At 40.3% G+C, this 16,951-nt stretch overlaps 1 protein-coding gene across 1 annotated transcript in view; it reads left to right on the top strand.

Annotated features, from left to right (window-relative positions):
* Positions 1-16,951, top strand: part of LOC132402385 (chitin synthase chs-2-like) — a 54,448-nt gene that overhangs the window by 13,206 nt on the left and 24,291 nt on the right. The window contains 2 exon segments of the mRNA XM_059985243.1: positions 10,272-11,305; positions 14,908-15,093. Of these exon segments, the coding sequence (XP_059841226.1) occupies positions 10,272-11,305; positions 14,908-15,093 (1,220 nt within the window).

A 16,951-nucleotide genomic window follows, 5' to 3' on the forward strand; every position in this document is an offset into this window, starting at 1 on the left:
GACACTGTAATTTTATTCATGTTTACTTTCTTTCTTGACTGCAACTCTGTCAGCGGTTTCTATTTGAACAGCAATTTCAATTGCTCTTCTGAATATAGGCTGTGTTGTAGTTAGGAGCCATTTTTGAATGTCTTCTTTTAAGACTCTACAAACTAAGCCATCTCTCAGTGTATCATTACTGAACCTACAATGCTCGGATAACAATTCAGCCACATAGGCTGAAATGGACTTCCCTTCTTTTGATTGCACTTATGATCCTTAATCAACAGTGACTTTGGTTCTAAGTGTTCTTGTATCACTTTTACAATAGTAGCAAGGCTCATTTCTGATGGTTTGATTGGAGCAGTCAAAGCTTGAAGCAAACTGTATGTCCTTAAAACCAGAGCACTCAGCAAAATTTGCACTTGCTTCTCATTGGCTATTTCATTTACTTCAATTATTTAATTACTTGTTGTGTAATCAAACTCTTCAATCTTTCCAATGTACCCAGGCATTTTTGCTTTTTTTATAATGATTATTATCAATTGGTACTCTCTTTTTTATGAAAACTGAACTTTTCTGTTTATGGTCTTTTTTTAAAATTTGGCAACTCTGCCCATGCTGGGCTGTTTTAAGTTTGACTATTCCTCACAGCATTTTTTTTAGTTTGAATATCTCGCAGCAATGCCAATGCAGGGTTTCCCAGTGCTTTCTGAATTTACAGAAGTAGCTCACCAAGAACACATTGTAGGCACTTAGAGTGCCTGTTGAAGCCACCAACACCTTGCTCTTTCAGAACAGAGACCAACTTTATTTCACCGAAATATGAAAGTTCTGAACAGCCCTTTATCAATAACAGTTTAGTAAAATGTTTATTTGCAGTGAAATATGCAGATTTCAAAAGGCATAGCATGAATTTTTTCTCATCGAAATCGGTTAAATATTGTTATGTTTTTGGCGGGCACTTCATATCCCATTTATAACAATTGCTATAAACTCAGAGTTCTTTGATTGGACAAAAATAGCTTAAAGCAGGTCACTGCCTGGTTAAAGTATGAGACTGGGTGTGGCATATACATAATATCTGCATCATAGCAGAAACTCATTCAATTCCATAACTTTCCTTCCAAAAATTCTCACTAACATCTGATCGGAATACAATCGATAGTTGAAAGGACTGCAAAGTCAAAATGGAGAACTCCACTCAAAGCAAAGAAGTTAAGTGAGTACTGAAAGTATAAATTAGAATGAGTAAAAAGTGGAATTTTATAGTATTGAATGTGCGTTTCTCATCTTGCTTTATTATTCATCTATGACCACTGGCTACTTTGAATTATGAATGAATTTGTGAGGATTTTTTTCCTGGCGTAATAGAGTATTTCAACTAGAAGTAACTAAGAGAGGAAATAATTCTAAATATATTTATGGTACTAATGATCTAATTATTGTCCTCTGTAATCAGTGTATAGTGTTAAATAGAACAAGACTGTCAGTGGTATTATTATATAATTTTAATGCACATATTAAGTAAATTAATGTAGCACAGTTATGCTTAGCCCATTTAATATCTTCTCTATAGCAGCAGTGAAGACATGTTAGATCAAAACAAAAGAAAGTTTCTCTTGGAATATGTTTGTGGGATATGTGTGGTGCTGCTAAGGCTCGTATTCATAGTCCCTCCTAATTGTTTTCAAGTGGTGGTGGCAAGCTGCCTTCTTGGACTGCTGTAGTACTGGCTCTCCGCTGATTAGTGTCAGCCATGGACGTTGCATCCTAGCTGTCTGTTCAGTCAATACACAAGCCAGGGCAGTACCCTCTCCGTGCAGCAGGTGAATACAAATGAAAGGACAGAGAGCGATACAGTTTGGCACCAACAGCATTGCAGGAGTTGCCAGTCAGCATTGAGCTCAGTGTCGGACTGCCTTAGGGACCCCAGCTACAGATTTTTCCTCGGTGTTTACTCCCGAAGCCTTCCCAATAAGTGGGTATAGCCACAAGGCGGTGGATGTTTGAGGTCAGAGCTTTCCTTTGCCTGGATAGGCTGCCGACCACATCTGGTGAGCCCCATCTGCCTGAAGTGACTGGTTTTAAGTTGCCAGTAACCCGTCTTTGCCCATTCTCCTGTCAGTAGAAATGGTTTTGTTGGGCTTAGTAACTAAGCCACATGTGAAGGCCAGGAGCTGGACTTGGTTGTCAGAAGCTATTTGTAGTGCTCACAATTGGAAATTTTAATAGTTAGTTGGAGTTATCTCCACTACCTACGCACCCCCTCTTGGCTACAACAGCTTTAAGGAACCACTGCTGTAGAAACTGATGAATTTACTGTTGGAAAGCTTTGGGGAGGGAGTTAAAGGATTTTGAATTAGAATCATAATCAGGTTGATTACCATTGACATACATATGTAATGAAATCTGTTGTTTTGTGGAGCAGTACAGTACAATCCATACAAAAAATACTATAAGCTACAATAAGAAAAAATGAAAAAATAAATTAGTACAAATTGAGAGATAGTGAGGTAGTGTTCATGGGTTTATGGGCCGTTCAGACATCTGAAAGAATGCTGTTGTTTGTCAAATTCAGTGTAATATGAAGGCAAAATATTGATTTAGTTAGAAAATTAGCAAGTGGCTGCAGCAGAGAAGCGGGATAATGGACATTTCCTCCTACTGTGGACAGATGCTCCCTGTGCTTTCCCACAAGAACTGCAAGAGAGGCACAATTATTCCCAATTTTACAGATGACTTCGATGGGATGAAATAATGACACATCCTAGCTTTCTAGTGACACAAAGACAAGTGACGTAATCAGTGTGGAAGGAAATATCAAATTATGAAGAAATACTAACGGCTTGATAAATTGAGAAAATGTATGGGAAGAGGATTCTAGCGTAAGTGATAGGGTTGATATACATGCTCCAGCTGAGTGAATGATCACTGGTGAAATGCAGCACCCTTGATGGAGAGTGACCTGTCAGTGGTATCATCACTAAATGCCAAGGGGAAGTGGTCAGACGCAATCACATGTGTCACGGATGCTTTTTTGCCAATTTTCAGATAATTCATTCTGGGCAGCAGAGCAATGGATTTCAAGACATGAGGAAATTAAAATTGTAGAAAAGGGAAAAAAGACGACTGACAGCTTTTAATTGTTATGAGGAGAGACGGACGAGGGCAGGTTGGGTTCTTTTGAACAAAGGATACTGAAGGACGTTCTAACTCAAATGTATAGAATTATCCAACAGGGCATGAGAGAAGTTCACATTTCACTTACTGGATAAAAAGTCAAAATGGAGGTAAATCAGTTGGTGTAAGGATTAAACTTCTCTGCCCATGGAGAACTGGAGTTTGGAATTTGGCCTGGAAAGGGTGGGGGAGGGTCTGAAAACCTCGCTGCACTTAGAAAGGAGCAGGATACAAGACTAATGACTCAAAAATGGTGCCGTTTAAACAGGTCAGTCTGATCATCATTCAGTAGAATAGCCTCCTATTGTGCTGTAACTTCCAGGATATTTTACACCCATAACTTTAGCCAGGTCTCACAGCAGGGATGAAGGAGTGGATGTGAAATGAGCTGAGGAATTGTGAAAGTCAGAAGAGAATGTAATTGCTGGAGCTGAGTGTCTGTCCCCAGGATCTCCTGCACTCATGTCCTGGGGCTGGGCTGACTGGTTTATATCAAGTACCTTTCTCCCTTTCTTTAGCAAAAAAAAATTAACCTTTTTAAACAGGCACTAGAAAATCTGCAGACGCTGGAAATCCAAAGCAACACACACAAAATGCTGGAGGAACTCAGCAGGTCAGGCATCATCTGTGGAAAAGAGTCATTAGCCTATTAGCACCAAGACCTTTAACAGGCTATCATTTTGATTAAACGACAAAAAAAATGATACTAGCCATTGATTATTTCTATAATATAACATTTACCCTCCACTCACTGACGTGAACGAAGCTCGTTCCTGTGACCAGCTTGAATGAACATTGACTTCAAATCCAGCATCAGGTGATGTTTAGCAGACAATCAGAATGGCATGTGTGGAAGCTAACATGAATGGACAAATGGAAGAAGAAGCATAAACTGATTGCTCAATTACCAAAGCCTCAATTCATCACTCACTTTGTTCAGAGAAGTGTGTAAGTGATTGCTAATAGCGTGCTTGATGGATTACATTCTGTGCATTCATGTGCTGAGTCAGGATTCCAGGCACCTTTGTCAGGCACTTACCAGGACCCAATGGAAAAATATTGTAAATGTCACTTTTGATGGCATCTAAAGTGCAAAGTTCAAAGTAAATTTATTATCAAAGTATATACTACCCTGAGATTCATTTTCCCGCAGACATAGAAACATAGAAATAGAAAACCTACAGCACAATACAGGCCCTTCAGCCCACAAAAGCTGTGCCGAACATGTCCTTATCAAAGAAATGACCTCAGGTTACCCATAGCCCTCTATTTTTCTAAGCTCCATGTAGCCATCCAGGAGTCTCTTGAAAGACCCTATCATTTCCGCCTCCACCGCTGCCACCGGCAGCCCATTCCACGCACTCACCACTCTCTGTATAAAAAAAAACTTACCCCTGACATCTCCTCTGTACCTACTTCCAAGCACCACAAAACTGTGCCCTCTCATGCTACCCATTTCAGCCCTGGGGAAAAGCCTCTGACTGTCCACACGATCAATGCCTCTCATTACCTTGTACACCTCTATCAGGTCACCTCTCACCCTCCGTCGCTCCAAGGAGAAAAAGCCAAGTTCACTCAACCTATTCTCAAAAGGCATGCTCCCCAGTCCAAGTAACATCCTTGTAAATCTCCTCTGCACCCTTTCTATGGTTTCCACATCCTTCCTGAACTGAGGCCACCAGAAAAGAACACAGTACTCCAAGTGGGATCTGACCAGGGTCCAATATAGCTGCAACATTACCTCTCAGCTCAAACTCAATCCCACGTCTGATGGAGGCCAGTACATCATATGCCTTCTTAACCACAGAGTTAACCTGCGTAGCAGCTTTGAGTGTCCTATAGACTTGGACCCCAAGATCCCTCTGATCCTCCACACTGCCAAGAGTCTTACCCAATTTCCCTCGGGATCAATAAAATATGCTTGTCTGCCTGTCTGTTACCATTAATGCTATATTCTGCCATCATATTTGACCTACCAAAATGAACCACCTCACACTTATCTGGGTTAAACTCCATCTGCCTCTTCTCAGCCCAGTTTTGCATCCTATCAATGTCCCGCTGTAAACTCTGACAGCCCTCCACACTAGCCATAACACCCCCAACCTTTGTGTCATCAGCAAATTTACTAACCCATCCCTCCACTTCCTCATCCCTCCATATCCTCATCTAGGTCATTTATAAACATCATGAAGAGAAGGAGTCCCAGAACAGATCCCTGAGGCACACCACTGGTTACCGACCTCCATGCAGAATATGACCCATTTACAACCACTCTTTGCCTTCTGTGGACAAGCCAGTTCTGGATCCATAAAGTAATGTCCCCTTGGATCCCATGCCTCCTTATTTTCTCAATAACCCTTGCATGGGGTACCTTATCAAATGCCTTGCTAAAATCCATATTTCGCTACATCTATGGCTCTACCTTCTTCAATGTGTTTAGTCACATCCTCAAAAATTTCAATCAGGCTCATAAGGCACAACCTGCCCTTGACAAAGCCATTCTGACTATTCCTAATCATATTATGCCCCTCCAAATGTTCATAAATCCTGCCTCTCAGGTTCTTCCCCATCAACTTACCAACCATTGAATTAAGACTCACTGGTCTATAATTTCCTGGGCTATCCCTACTCCCTTTCTTGAATAAGGGAACATCTGCAGCCCTTCAATGCTAGGAGTTTATAGTGAAACAAAGGAAAACTACAACAGAATCAATGAAAAACTACACACAAAGGGAGACAAATAATTGATGCATAAAGAAGACAAACTGCACAAATACAAAAAAAAACAAACAGACAAACAAATAAATACATAATGCTAAGAACATGAGTTGTAGAGGCCTTGAAATTGAGTCCAAAAGTTGTGGAATCAGTTCAGAGTTGAGGTCAGTGAAGTTAACCATGATGGTTCAGCTGCCTGATTAGTGAAGGTTAAGAACTGTTCCTCAACTTGATGGTGTGTGACTTGAGGCTTCTGAACCTCCTTTCCATTGGTAGCAGTGGGAAGAGAGCGTATCCTAGATGATGAGGGTCCATGATGATGGATGCTGCTTTCCGTGATAGTGCTCCTGGAAAATGTGTTCAATGGTGGGGAGGGATTTTCCTGTGATGAACTGGGCTGTATCCATTACTTTTTTGTAGGCTTTTCCATTCTTGGGCACTCGTGTTTCCATACCAGGCAGTGACACAACCCGTCAGGATACTCCCCGCCGTACATTTGTAGAAATTTATCTTAAGTTTTAGATCACATGCCAAATCTGTGCAAACATCTAAGAAAGTTGAGGCACTGCCATGCCTTCTTTGTAATAACTCTTACATGTTGGCATGTGAGTTGCAATCATCAACTGCAACAAATGCCAGAAATTCTGTCCCTTTTATAATTCAAAATATCCAATTGGATAGGAGAGTAGTCAGTTGATCAGAATAGTATCTGATGATACATTGTAATTGAAGGAAGTGAAATTCAGAGACTGGTTTCATGTCCGAACCAGGCTCAGCCTTGGGCCAACCATGTCAGGATAGGGCTCCAGTGAAAGCTCAGGTCAGACTGAGTTGAACTAAGCAGCCAGTCTGTGGTGTTCTAGAGTCAACTTCCAAATAACCTGAAGAGTCACTTATGTGAAAAATAATCCCAAGATAGTCACAAAGCTACATTGCCCAAAAAAAACTTAGCATGACTTTATAAAAAATTCAAAGCCTGTTCTATGGATTATAAGTGACTTGGATAGATACAAGGTCTGGGATTCTCCTTTCAATAATATGTTTTCATGGGATGTATACACGACTCATTGTATTGATCAAGACTTCATCTCTGCAGATCCAAGAAGTCCACCAAAATAAAATCCTAAACCTTCCAAGCCACAACCTCATATCTGGGTCTTGCAATGTAGTAACTTATATTTGATTTGTAATACTCTAAGATTAAACTTTTGCATAAACCGTGGTATCTCTTCCTGTTCTCTGGGATTGACAATGTGTCAATGTGTCCCAGCTTCCTTTGTCACAAGAGAATATGACCCAATTAGACTTTGGGTCTTAGCCTCACAACTCCATGTCCTCCAACCCACAACTCCTCATGAATGCTATTTGTAGAAGAATCATTGAGATACACTCATTAAAAGAAGAAATTTATTTTAAACAGGAATGCTTGGGATACTTTTTATATCCATAAAGTCCGTGATGAAGAAGAAAGTCAAACAAAATTTATGGGATTAGTGAGATTCCTTTGCTGTGTGTGCCTTGGACTCTTTGTGCTGACTCTTGCCTTCCTTAGCAAGGTGAGTTAGTGCTGCCTGAAATATTCCTTTTGTAATGTTTTTCAAACAATTTCTACTTTCTATCTAGAAAAGATAAATTACTGTTGTATTGTTCTTATGAAGCTTACTATATTTAAATTGAATCTATTTGACCACAAGTATTCCAGAGGCTTTGTCTTTCCTCATTTGGAGAAGATCAGCATAAGTAACCCTGCTGTGGTCCAGCTATTTTAGTTGAGTTTAAAAGCATTCATTTGAGAGGGTGTGCACAAAATTGCCTCACTTACATATAGAGCAAAAGACAAACTCCTGGAGGAACTCAGCAGGCCATGTAGCATATATGGAGGACCTGACGTTTTGGGTTGAGACCCTTCTTCCGGACTGAAAGAGCAGACGGGAAGTATTGGCTATTAGGTTATAAAGGAAGGAAGGCTCAGGACAGACACTATCCAGGGAAACTGTCAACAAGGTTGATCTCTCATACACAATCAGAGAGAAGCACATACCAATAGAGATCACACCTTACGGTTTAAGGTTATCGGTTAAAGCTGTGTAAGGTATGGAAGACCAAGCTCATATTATTGTCTAACAGTTTGTATTTTTGCACAACATAATTATTTAATGTCATGTTAACACAAAGCACACTGCGGATGCTGTGGTCAAATCAACATGTACAACAAGCTGGGTGAACTCAGCAGGTCGGGCAGCAACTGTTGACTGCTCATTTCAATGGATGCTCCCCGACCTGCTGAGTACATCCAGCTTGTTGTACGTGTTAATGTCAAGTTGTTTGCTATATATATGTTTCTATTATCTTGCTCAGTATTATATATTTTTTTTATTTGCACAACTTATCTTCTTTTACATATAGGTTATTTGTCATTCTTTAAGTATAGTTTTTTCATAAATTTTATTGTATTTCTTTTTTCCTATAAATACCTGTAACAAAATTAAGTTCTATATGTTATCTGGTAACATATTTGTACTTTGATAATAAATTCACTTTGAATTTTGAACTTTGGTCAGTTTTAATAAACTTTTAAAAGAGTTCCATGTTGCATTGCTCTGTGACACTAGACAAGGTTTACCTCATTCACATTGCTTCAGGGATGGCTGTAAGAGACACTACTTGCACCCCTTTAGAGTTATTCCAGCCCACCTCTGCTATTTTACGCTTCCTACCACAGAAGGCCTGAGTTAATTTACTTCTCCATCAGCCTATGGAAGCTGTGGAGTAGGTTACTGCACATAAACCTGCATCATAGGCTTCCCCAAAATGCAGCATTCACAAGCTGTACTCATGCTTGACAACTTCCTGCCATCAGCACTTGGCTGTAGCCCTGGAGTCAGGGGAGGCAATAGTCCCTTCTGGTTTATCAGTGAAACATTGTTGGCCTTGCACTGAGGCAACATTCTCAATGATTCCTTCACACATGTATGTGAAGATGGAGAATTGCAAGTTATTGCAAACAGTCCCTTATCTTTGATATACAATGTTGACGATCCTAGTATCAGTTATCCTAACCCTCTTGTTCAAAGGACACCACTCCTTTAGATAGTTTGATGCCCCTTCTCTTGAATTGCTCATAAGTGAAGATGTGAGCTTCCTCTCCATTGTCAAGGATCATGGGTACAGCTATAGTGAACTCAACAGCAGCCTCTAGGACTGGTGGTGATCAAAGCACAAGTCAGGAAACCCATTTGCCATTTACACACTCATTTTTCAAGTTCATTCATGTGTCCTTGTGATTGCCTAACCTTCCTGTTTGGGCATCCTTAACTTTGCAAATTGTACTATTATTAAAAAAGTCTAAAACACTTTACAAAAATTATAAAATTCAGTTGTCAGTGTGATTATCCTTGTGGAAAGGCATTTTCTCCCTTCTGTCATCTATGGTGTTGACATGCAGTCAGCTAGCTTTCCATTCCAGCAACCATCCCTTTTCCATTTGTCCTGACCATACTCAATTGCTCTTTATGAGACAGGACACCTTGCGGAGAAACTCCTGCAGTGAAGAATAATTTATATATGCTCTTAGTAAGAATACTACCTCGGAAGTTTGATTAATAAATGTTGTTATATTGTCCCCTTTAATGCATTCCCACAAACAAATTTACCATCATGTTCTCTCCAGGTTTCTCTTCTTCTGATAATCTCAGCCACAGGTGATCTTTCTGTTTATTTTACCAACAAGCCCTTCAGTCACCTGATTGTTGGTTGCGTACTGATAGTTCCCAGCATACTGACGATTGCAAAGTGTCTGTGGAAATTCTCATTCCTTCCTGAATCAATGCTACCTGCACGCAGCCTGATAACTGTAAGTGAATGTAGAGCTTCTGCATTTATTGAGAGAGCTGTGGAAAGTTGGAAAAGGAGTGGGGGGGGGGGGCTAGAGAAAATGGTAAAATAATAGCAAAGTGTAATGTTGGCAGGGTAGCTTAGAGCCAAAGGAAAATATAAAGGAGGGTTGTTGCTGTCCAAAAGTTGTTACGTCAGCAACTTAAAAGCAGAAAAGAAGACTTTATTCCAAATATTGAGATATAAGCATAGAGTTGTAATGTGGTAAGTTATAGTGACATTAGTTAGGGCGGATTTTCCTGACCTTCATCAAATAGTGCCACCTGAGAGGACATGGGTCAGTTTGCCAGCACCATCCTGATGTGTAAATTGAGTAACACACCAGAAATCTCTAGAGTGGGACTTGAAACTAAGGTCTTCTGCATCAGCACATGAGCTACACCCAATCCAAGGATAATTTCAGGTTGCACATGGGATATTTGACTGGAAAAATCAAGTGAGATTGATTGTTAAGTTTCTTTTCACCTGAAGTCTAAAGCTTCTTGCATCTCTTTCAGGTGTGCCTCCTGGAAGCAGTTGCATCCTTTGGTACAGCAATGCTGGTTGTCGTCTGCCTTCCTCAATTTGACATCCTGACCAACGTGTTCATTTCCAACAGCGTTTATCTCGTCCCATCGGTTCTACAAGTGATCTCTTTGAACATCAGCCATCGGTTCAAAGTCACAGCTCCTCTGGCTGGGCTGCTCATTCTCTTGTGTGCCTATGGTCTCTTCCTATTTGTCCAGATGTTTTATCTAAAGAAACATGATGTGGTGTACTTGGGTTTGATTATATTATTCTCAGTTATAACTTCCTTAACCTGGTGGGAGAACTTTATCTCAAATTGGAAGCATCCAATGTTTAGACATCTGAGATATGACTTGGATAAATCCAGGAATATGTTGAGCCTGTGTATCAGTGTAGTGAGAATTGTTGTCACTGCTTGTGTTGTAGGAGCTTTGATACCCATTCGAGAGTTGGAGTGGGCAACTATCAGTGATGTTGCATCTCATGAAATCAGAATAATCCTGGGCCTTTTTGGAGTGCAGGCTGTGGCATCAATGCTTTGTTCCTGGTTTGGGGGTGTTGCGTGTAAGGTCCATGCAGTGAAGCGAAGTTTTGGTCTTCCTTTGATCCTAAGTTCTCCTGTCATGCTCACCTTTCTCTTGGTAGTTTTCAGAATTCATTACAATGAGTTCCTGCAGACAAACAATAATTTTAATATCTCAGATTTCTGTGCCAATTCCAGAACTGCGGTAAATGAAACAGTTAGTGTAGATATCCTCTTTTCAGAAATCATTCGCAGTATCTGCGAGCAGGGAGATTTAGTAAACATGGTCAGCGTTGGGTTAATGGGAGCTGCTGGGGCACTCTGGTGGGTTGGACTCATTTTCACAACAATCTACGTGTGGACCCAGAATGTCAAAAGAATACAACGGACATCAGAGACCTTTGTTCGGAGAATCTATGGAGCTGCCTTTCTAGAACAATCCATGCTTCTGAACAAAAGATTCCACATCAGTCCACAGAACACAGAGGAAAGCAACCCAAGGTACAGATATCATTGCATGTTTTAGATGGCAGGAGACACCAAGTTGCCATATATCTTTCTTTCTATACATTTTTTTCTTTGAAACTTTAACAAAAGTAGGGAATAAATTAAACTGTCTTGGCTGTAAATAATTTAACCTCAGGATTAGTTTAAGCATTTTACATAAATTTTGTTTTTGTAAGCAAAACAACAAAATAATTGTACAAATTTTGCAAAACATTGGTAGATTGCTTCAGAGAAAATTGTGGGTTCTAATCCTAAATGCAAATGAAAGGATGAATTGATTCTAAATCTCTGATTCTATTCCACCTGCTGAGAATAGGATCAATAATTGGTCTTATTTAAGTATTGTAGTATGATTTTATGTGTTCTCTTCTCTTTAAAAGCAAAGGATAAATCTCAGGAGACTATGGATTTTATACCCTGCAGGTATACAGGCCACAGATGAGCAATTAGCTTACACAATGTCAGAAAATCATTGTTGCCCAGACGAATGTCTGATTGAAGTAAAATTAAATGCATGTTTTTTGTAAAGATGATCCTTGGTCCTTGAATCCTTGGTCCTTCCATCGAGATGCAACACTGAGCGTCATAGGAGGTCATTCCTACCTGTTGCCATCAAACTTTACAACACCTCTCTGGGAGTGTCAGACACCCTGAGCCAATAGGCTGTTCCTGGACTTATTTCCACTTGGCATGATTAACGATTAACTTATTATTATTTAATTATTTATGGTTTATATTGCTATATTTCTTCGCTATTCTTGGTTGGTGTGGCTGTAACAAAACCCAATTTCCCTCGGGATCAATAAAGTATGTCTGTCTGTCTGAATATGTCAATACAGTCATTCATACTGTGAGGTCTTTTTGAGATAGATTTGTTACTTGACTTTGTCTCTTCACATCATAAAATGTTGCTTCCAGCTAGATTTTGACTAAGTTCGTCTTAATAATGCTCACAGGCAAAAAAATATTCATGCAGTGTTCCAATGCTGCATTATTTTAAAGGGCTTGGTACACTTCTCTTGCAGCCATTAGCAGTTTTGCAGCACTACTCTCTGTGGTACAAGTCCTAAGTAGATAAACACTAACAGAGATCCCAGTCACCACGCAGATGGGCCTCCTCAAAATTAAGTGGCCAGAAAGAAATCTTGCAGATACAGATGTGGTTCGATGTTACTCAGGCACGGAACGGGTAAAGGAAAGTCTGGTCAAACAGGTACAGGAGCCTCAGGACTCACACTACCCTGTTCAGGAACAGTTATTACCCCTCAACCATCAGATTCTTGAACCAACTTCACTTGCCCCATCACTGAAATGTTCCCACAACTTATGGACTTACGTTCAAGATCTCTGCACATTGGCTGAACATCCAGTTGGTGCAGTCTTTCATTGATTCTGTTATGGTTATAATTATATTATGGATTTATTGAGTATGCCCACAAGAACATGAATCTCAGGCTTGTATACAGTGACTTATATATGGACTTTGAAAATAAATTTACTTTGAACTTCTTCAGGATGCTTTCCTCCACTGTAATATACTGTAGAGATAACACCCTGCTGATATTGTTCTGTGAGAAGCTGTGGAATGTTTAACTATCCCGGTGGGGAAACCTTGATATTTTTCTTATTGTGAAGTTAATTTTTAGAGCTGGCACTTGGTTGTATTGTCGGAATTCCCAAAGTGGAGGAATTGACAGAGGTCACTCTTACTCTCACATCTTGCTGCAGGAAGATTGCTGCACAATGATGCTGGTTCTGGCACACACTGTTCCATTATTTTCTCCTCCACCCCCTCACCTCTCCCCTAATCTTGCCTTGGCAGAACATTGCCAATCCATCTCATCACTGGAGCATGTTTCACTCTTCCCATTTTCCCAACAACAGAAGACCCTCACCTAAACACTCTACTGCTGCCATTATCCCTGACTCCAGTTTAGTGTTTTTACCAGATCAACTTTGAATTAAACAGATAGTGTCTTGGTAAACCCAACTTTACTACTGACACCGATCCCTCTTGAAGAATAAATTGACCAGTTCTAAATTCATTTGGATAACGTTGGCAGCCACTGCTCCATTCTTACATGGCACCCTTAGACACGTCTTTGTCAAGTGTCTCCTATTCGTTTCGGAACACCATCCCCCACATGCTCCTATACAGCTCAGAGTCCTGCGTCATGCCATGACTTGCTTTGTTGGCTTACAATAGATGCGGTTTTGACAACATCTCAAACTTATGATATTTATTCTTGTAGCCACAGAGTTGTGTGGTCAATATCTCCATCCCTGCAACTACATCAAGTCTCTCAACCTCAGGCAGCTAGACTTTCCATGACCCTACCGCCAGCATCCTGTGCATCCCTCACTGCATGTTCTTATCACTGGAGGTCAAGTCCTAGATTCCAAACCTGGAAGTTCCTCTGGGCCCCCTTTTTCACTCCTCCTTAAAACAGAGAACCTTTCATTTTTGATCAGCTCTCCTCCTGCTTTTTCTGTGTTTGAGCATCTGCCATCTACGTTTTCCCCTAAGAAAGTGAGCCATCTGTCAAAGTGACAGGTGCTGATAGAATGGCAGTCTTGTTGAATATTCACGCAGTCATAATAGTTGTTATGTTCAACATAACTGAATTTATGAGATTCTATCACATCATTAAAACACCTCCTCCACAAATTAATTACCTTTCAACATTGCTACAATGATTTCTTAGTCAGTGTTTTTAACATTTGTCAAGAGAGAAATCAGCAGGTCTTCCTAGGATAACACCACCTGTAGGCCCCCTCTTGACTTCAGAAATGTGTATGGTAGAGGTGTATCAGCCTCGAGTGGGGTTTGAACCTTTGAGGCAAAATGCTACAGTATAACCAATCTTCACAAGTAAACCATAATGCATAAAACCCAAAATTCCAAACGGACTGTTTCATTCATTTTTTTTTCTATTTAGCAGGAAAAGTAGAAGAGAAAATCTGATGATTTATGTGTGTGTTACCTTGTGGCATGAATCAACAGAAGAAATGTTACCCTTAATATCTTCATTGTTCAGGTACTTGGGATGAGCTATCTACTTATCTAATTTAATTCTCCAATATATAAAGGGTAATTAAATGTGTATTGATCAGTCTCTAAAGGAGCATTGTATTTTGAAAGATAAAGTTTTTAATCACTACCTATATTTCACTTGCCAGTTCCTCATCCAGTTTGGAGGTTGTTGTATAACTGGGTGTCACCATTCTCTCCACTAATGATGTCTCAGTTCCTCTCAGTCTGGCTGTGAGCCACACTGTTGTTTAATATTATTTCAATTCACGTGTTGTGGTTTGTAGGAGATAAGCTCTAGTTAGACGTTAGCTCCTGCAGACACTTATTGTGAGTATTTTAGTTCTCAAATGAACTAAAGAGTGAATACCGAGCTGTGTAATTTCACGTGTTTTCCTGGGTAGAACACAGTGCACTGCATTTAAATGCTATAGATTAAGTAAATACAACATCTTCAATGATCAGGCTTTGGACGCATGCTCTTTCCACATTGAACTGTCATTACCCCTCTCAGCGGCTCTGATGTTGGTAACATCTTGTGAATCCATTTATATATCGCCAACAGGTTGGACAGATTCAGTGAAAAGCGATGGAAGGCTTTGGATAAAAGTGATGACATCTTTGACTTTGAAGTCCACATTATGTTCGATGATGCTTTCAGGAATGTTACAGCTAAAGAGGTGGGCACCAGAAAGAGAGTTATCAATGAATATGTGGAGTCGCTCATCAAAGCAATAGATGAAAACTACAGGTATGGAAGTGATTCTTTTCTCCTGAGTTTGGCTTCTAGTAATCAAGAACTTGCAGGAAACTTACCTTTAGAAAATGCTTAGATTTCATTTTAGTTAGTTTGTTCATTTCTGGGGTCTGGACATTGCTATTATGAGGTCCCATTTACCACCGTGAAACATAGAGCCAAAATGGTTTCTTCCAGTGTTACTTTGTTCATTGGAAGCAACAACAAGGAGCATTATTCATCTCACTAACACCTTGCTTGTGCTCAGAAAATGGGGTGAGTAGAGAGAAAAAAAACCTGGAGAATAATATATTGACTTACATCTCAACACCAGCTCCATAGCAAAGAAAACCCAGCAGCATCTCTACTTTTTGCGAAGGCTGAGGAAAGTCCATCTCCCACCCCCCCCCCATCCTCATCACATTCTACAGGGGTTGTATTGAGAGCATCCTGAGCATCACTGCCTGGTTCGGAAATTGCACCATCTCGGATCGCAAGACCCTGCAGTGGATAGTGAGGTCAGCTGAGAAGATCATCGGGGTCTCTCTTCCTGCCATCACAGACATTTACACTACACACTGCATCCGCAAAGGAAACAGTGTTATGAAGGACCCCATGCACCCCTCATACAATCTCTTCTCCCTCCTGCCATCTGGGAAAAGGCTCCGAAGCATTCGGGCTCTCTCGACCAGACTATGTAACAGTTTCTTCCCTCAAGCTATCAGACTCATCAATACCCAAAGCCTGGACTAACACCTTGCTCTACTGTCCTGTTTATTATTTATTGTAATGCCTGCACTGTTTTTGTGCACTTTATGCAGTGCAGTGTAGGTCTGTAGTCTAGTGTAGTTTTCTCTGTGTTTTTTTTAATTACATAGTTCAGTCTAGTTTTTTGTACTGTGTCATGTAAACCATGGTCCTGAAAAACATGGTCTCATTTTTACTATGCACTGTACCAGCAGTTATGGTCAAAATGACAATAAAAGTTGACTTGACTTGATTTGCTGGTCCCCAGGTTCCTGTTTTCATTTGGCTCTTTGTGGGTAGCTGGAACTTCTTCCGTTCCAAATGATGGAATTTCAAAGACAAGGCTAAGTCATAGCATAATGACAGAAGAACTTCAGTGCCAACTTAATGGCTGCTAATTCATTGGTCCAGGGTCAGTGACAGTACTCAGTTACAGAAATCCTTCCTGCTCTCTAAAATGCCATGACAACCCATGACTTCCTTTCAAAAGCCCCTTAGCTTTCATAAGTAACTACCTGCCCCTCTCCCATTAAGCAGCAACTTGAATCTGCTCACCCTTCCCACCATTGACCCCTCAATGAGGACTTGTGTGTGTTCTCCCAACTTCTTCTTCCTTATCCACAATTAATCCCTTGGTCTTGCTCAAGTTTGGTGCAAGGTTGTTGTTGTTGCAATACCACTCAACCAGTCAATCTATCTCCTTGTTGACACCTGAAATTCTACCAACAACAGTGGTGTCATGGGCAAATTTATAGATGGTATTTGAGCTATGCATAACCACACAGTCATTAGTGTAGAGAGAGTAGAGCAGGCTTAGATTAGACTAAGCACACATCATTGTGGCACGCTTGTGTTGATTGACAGTGAGGAGATATCATTACTAATACGCACTGACTGTTATCTCCCAATGAGAAAGACAAGGATTCAGTTGCAGAGGAAAATATAAAGGCCCAAGTTTAAAAATTTGGTCCTTAATACTGAGCGGATAATGGTATTAAATGCTGTCCTATAATTGATAACCAGTATCCTAATATAATTCTGGCTGATATTTAGATGCTCCAAAGCTGAGTGGAGAATCAGTAAGATTTTGCCCACCGTACAACTGTTCCAGCAGTAAGCAAATTGC

This window comes from Hypanus sabinus, chromosome 12 (assembly GCF_030144855.1).
Source record: "Hypanus sabinus isolate sHypSab1 chromosome 12, sHypSab1.hap1, whole genome shotgun sequence".
NCBI classification, from domain to species: Eukaryota; Metazoa; Chordata; class Chondrichthyes; order Myliobatiformes; family Dasyatidae; genus Hypanus; species Hypanus sabinus.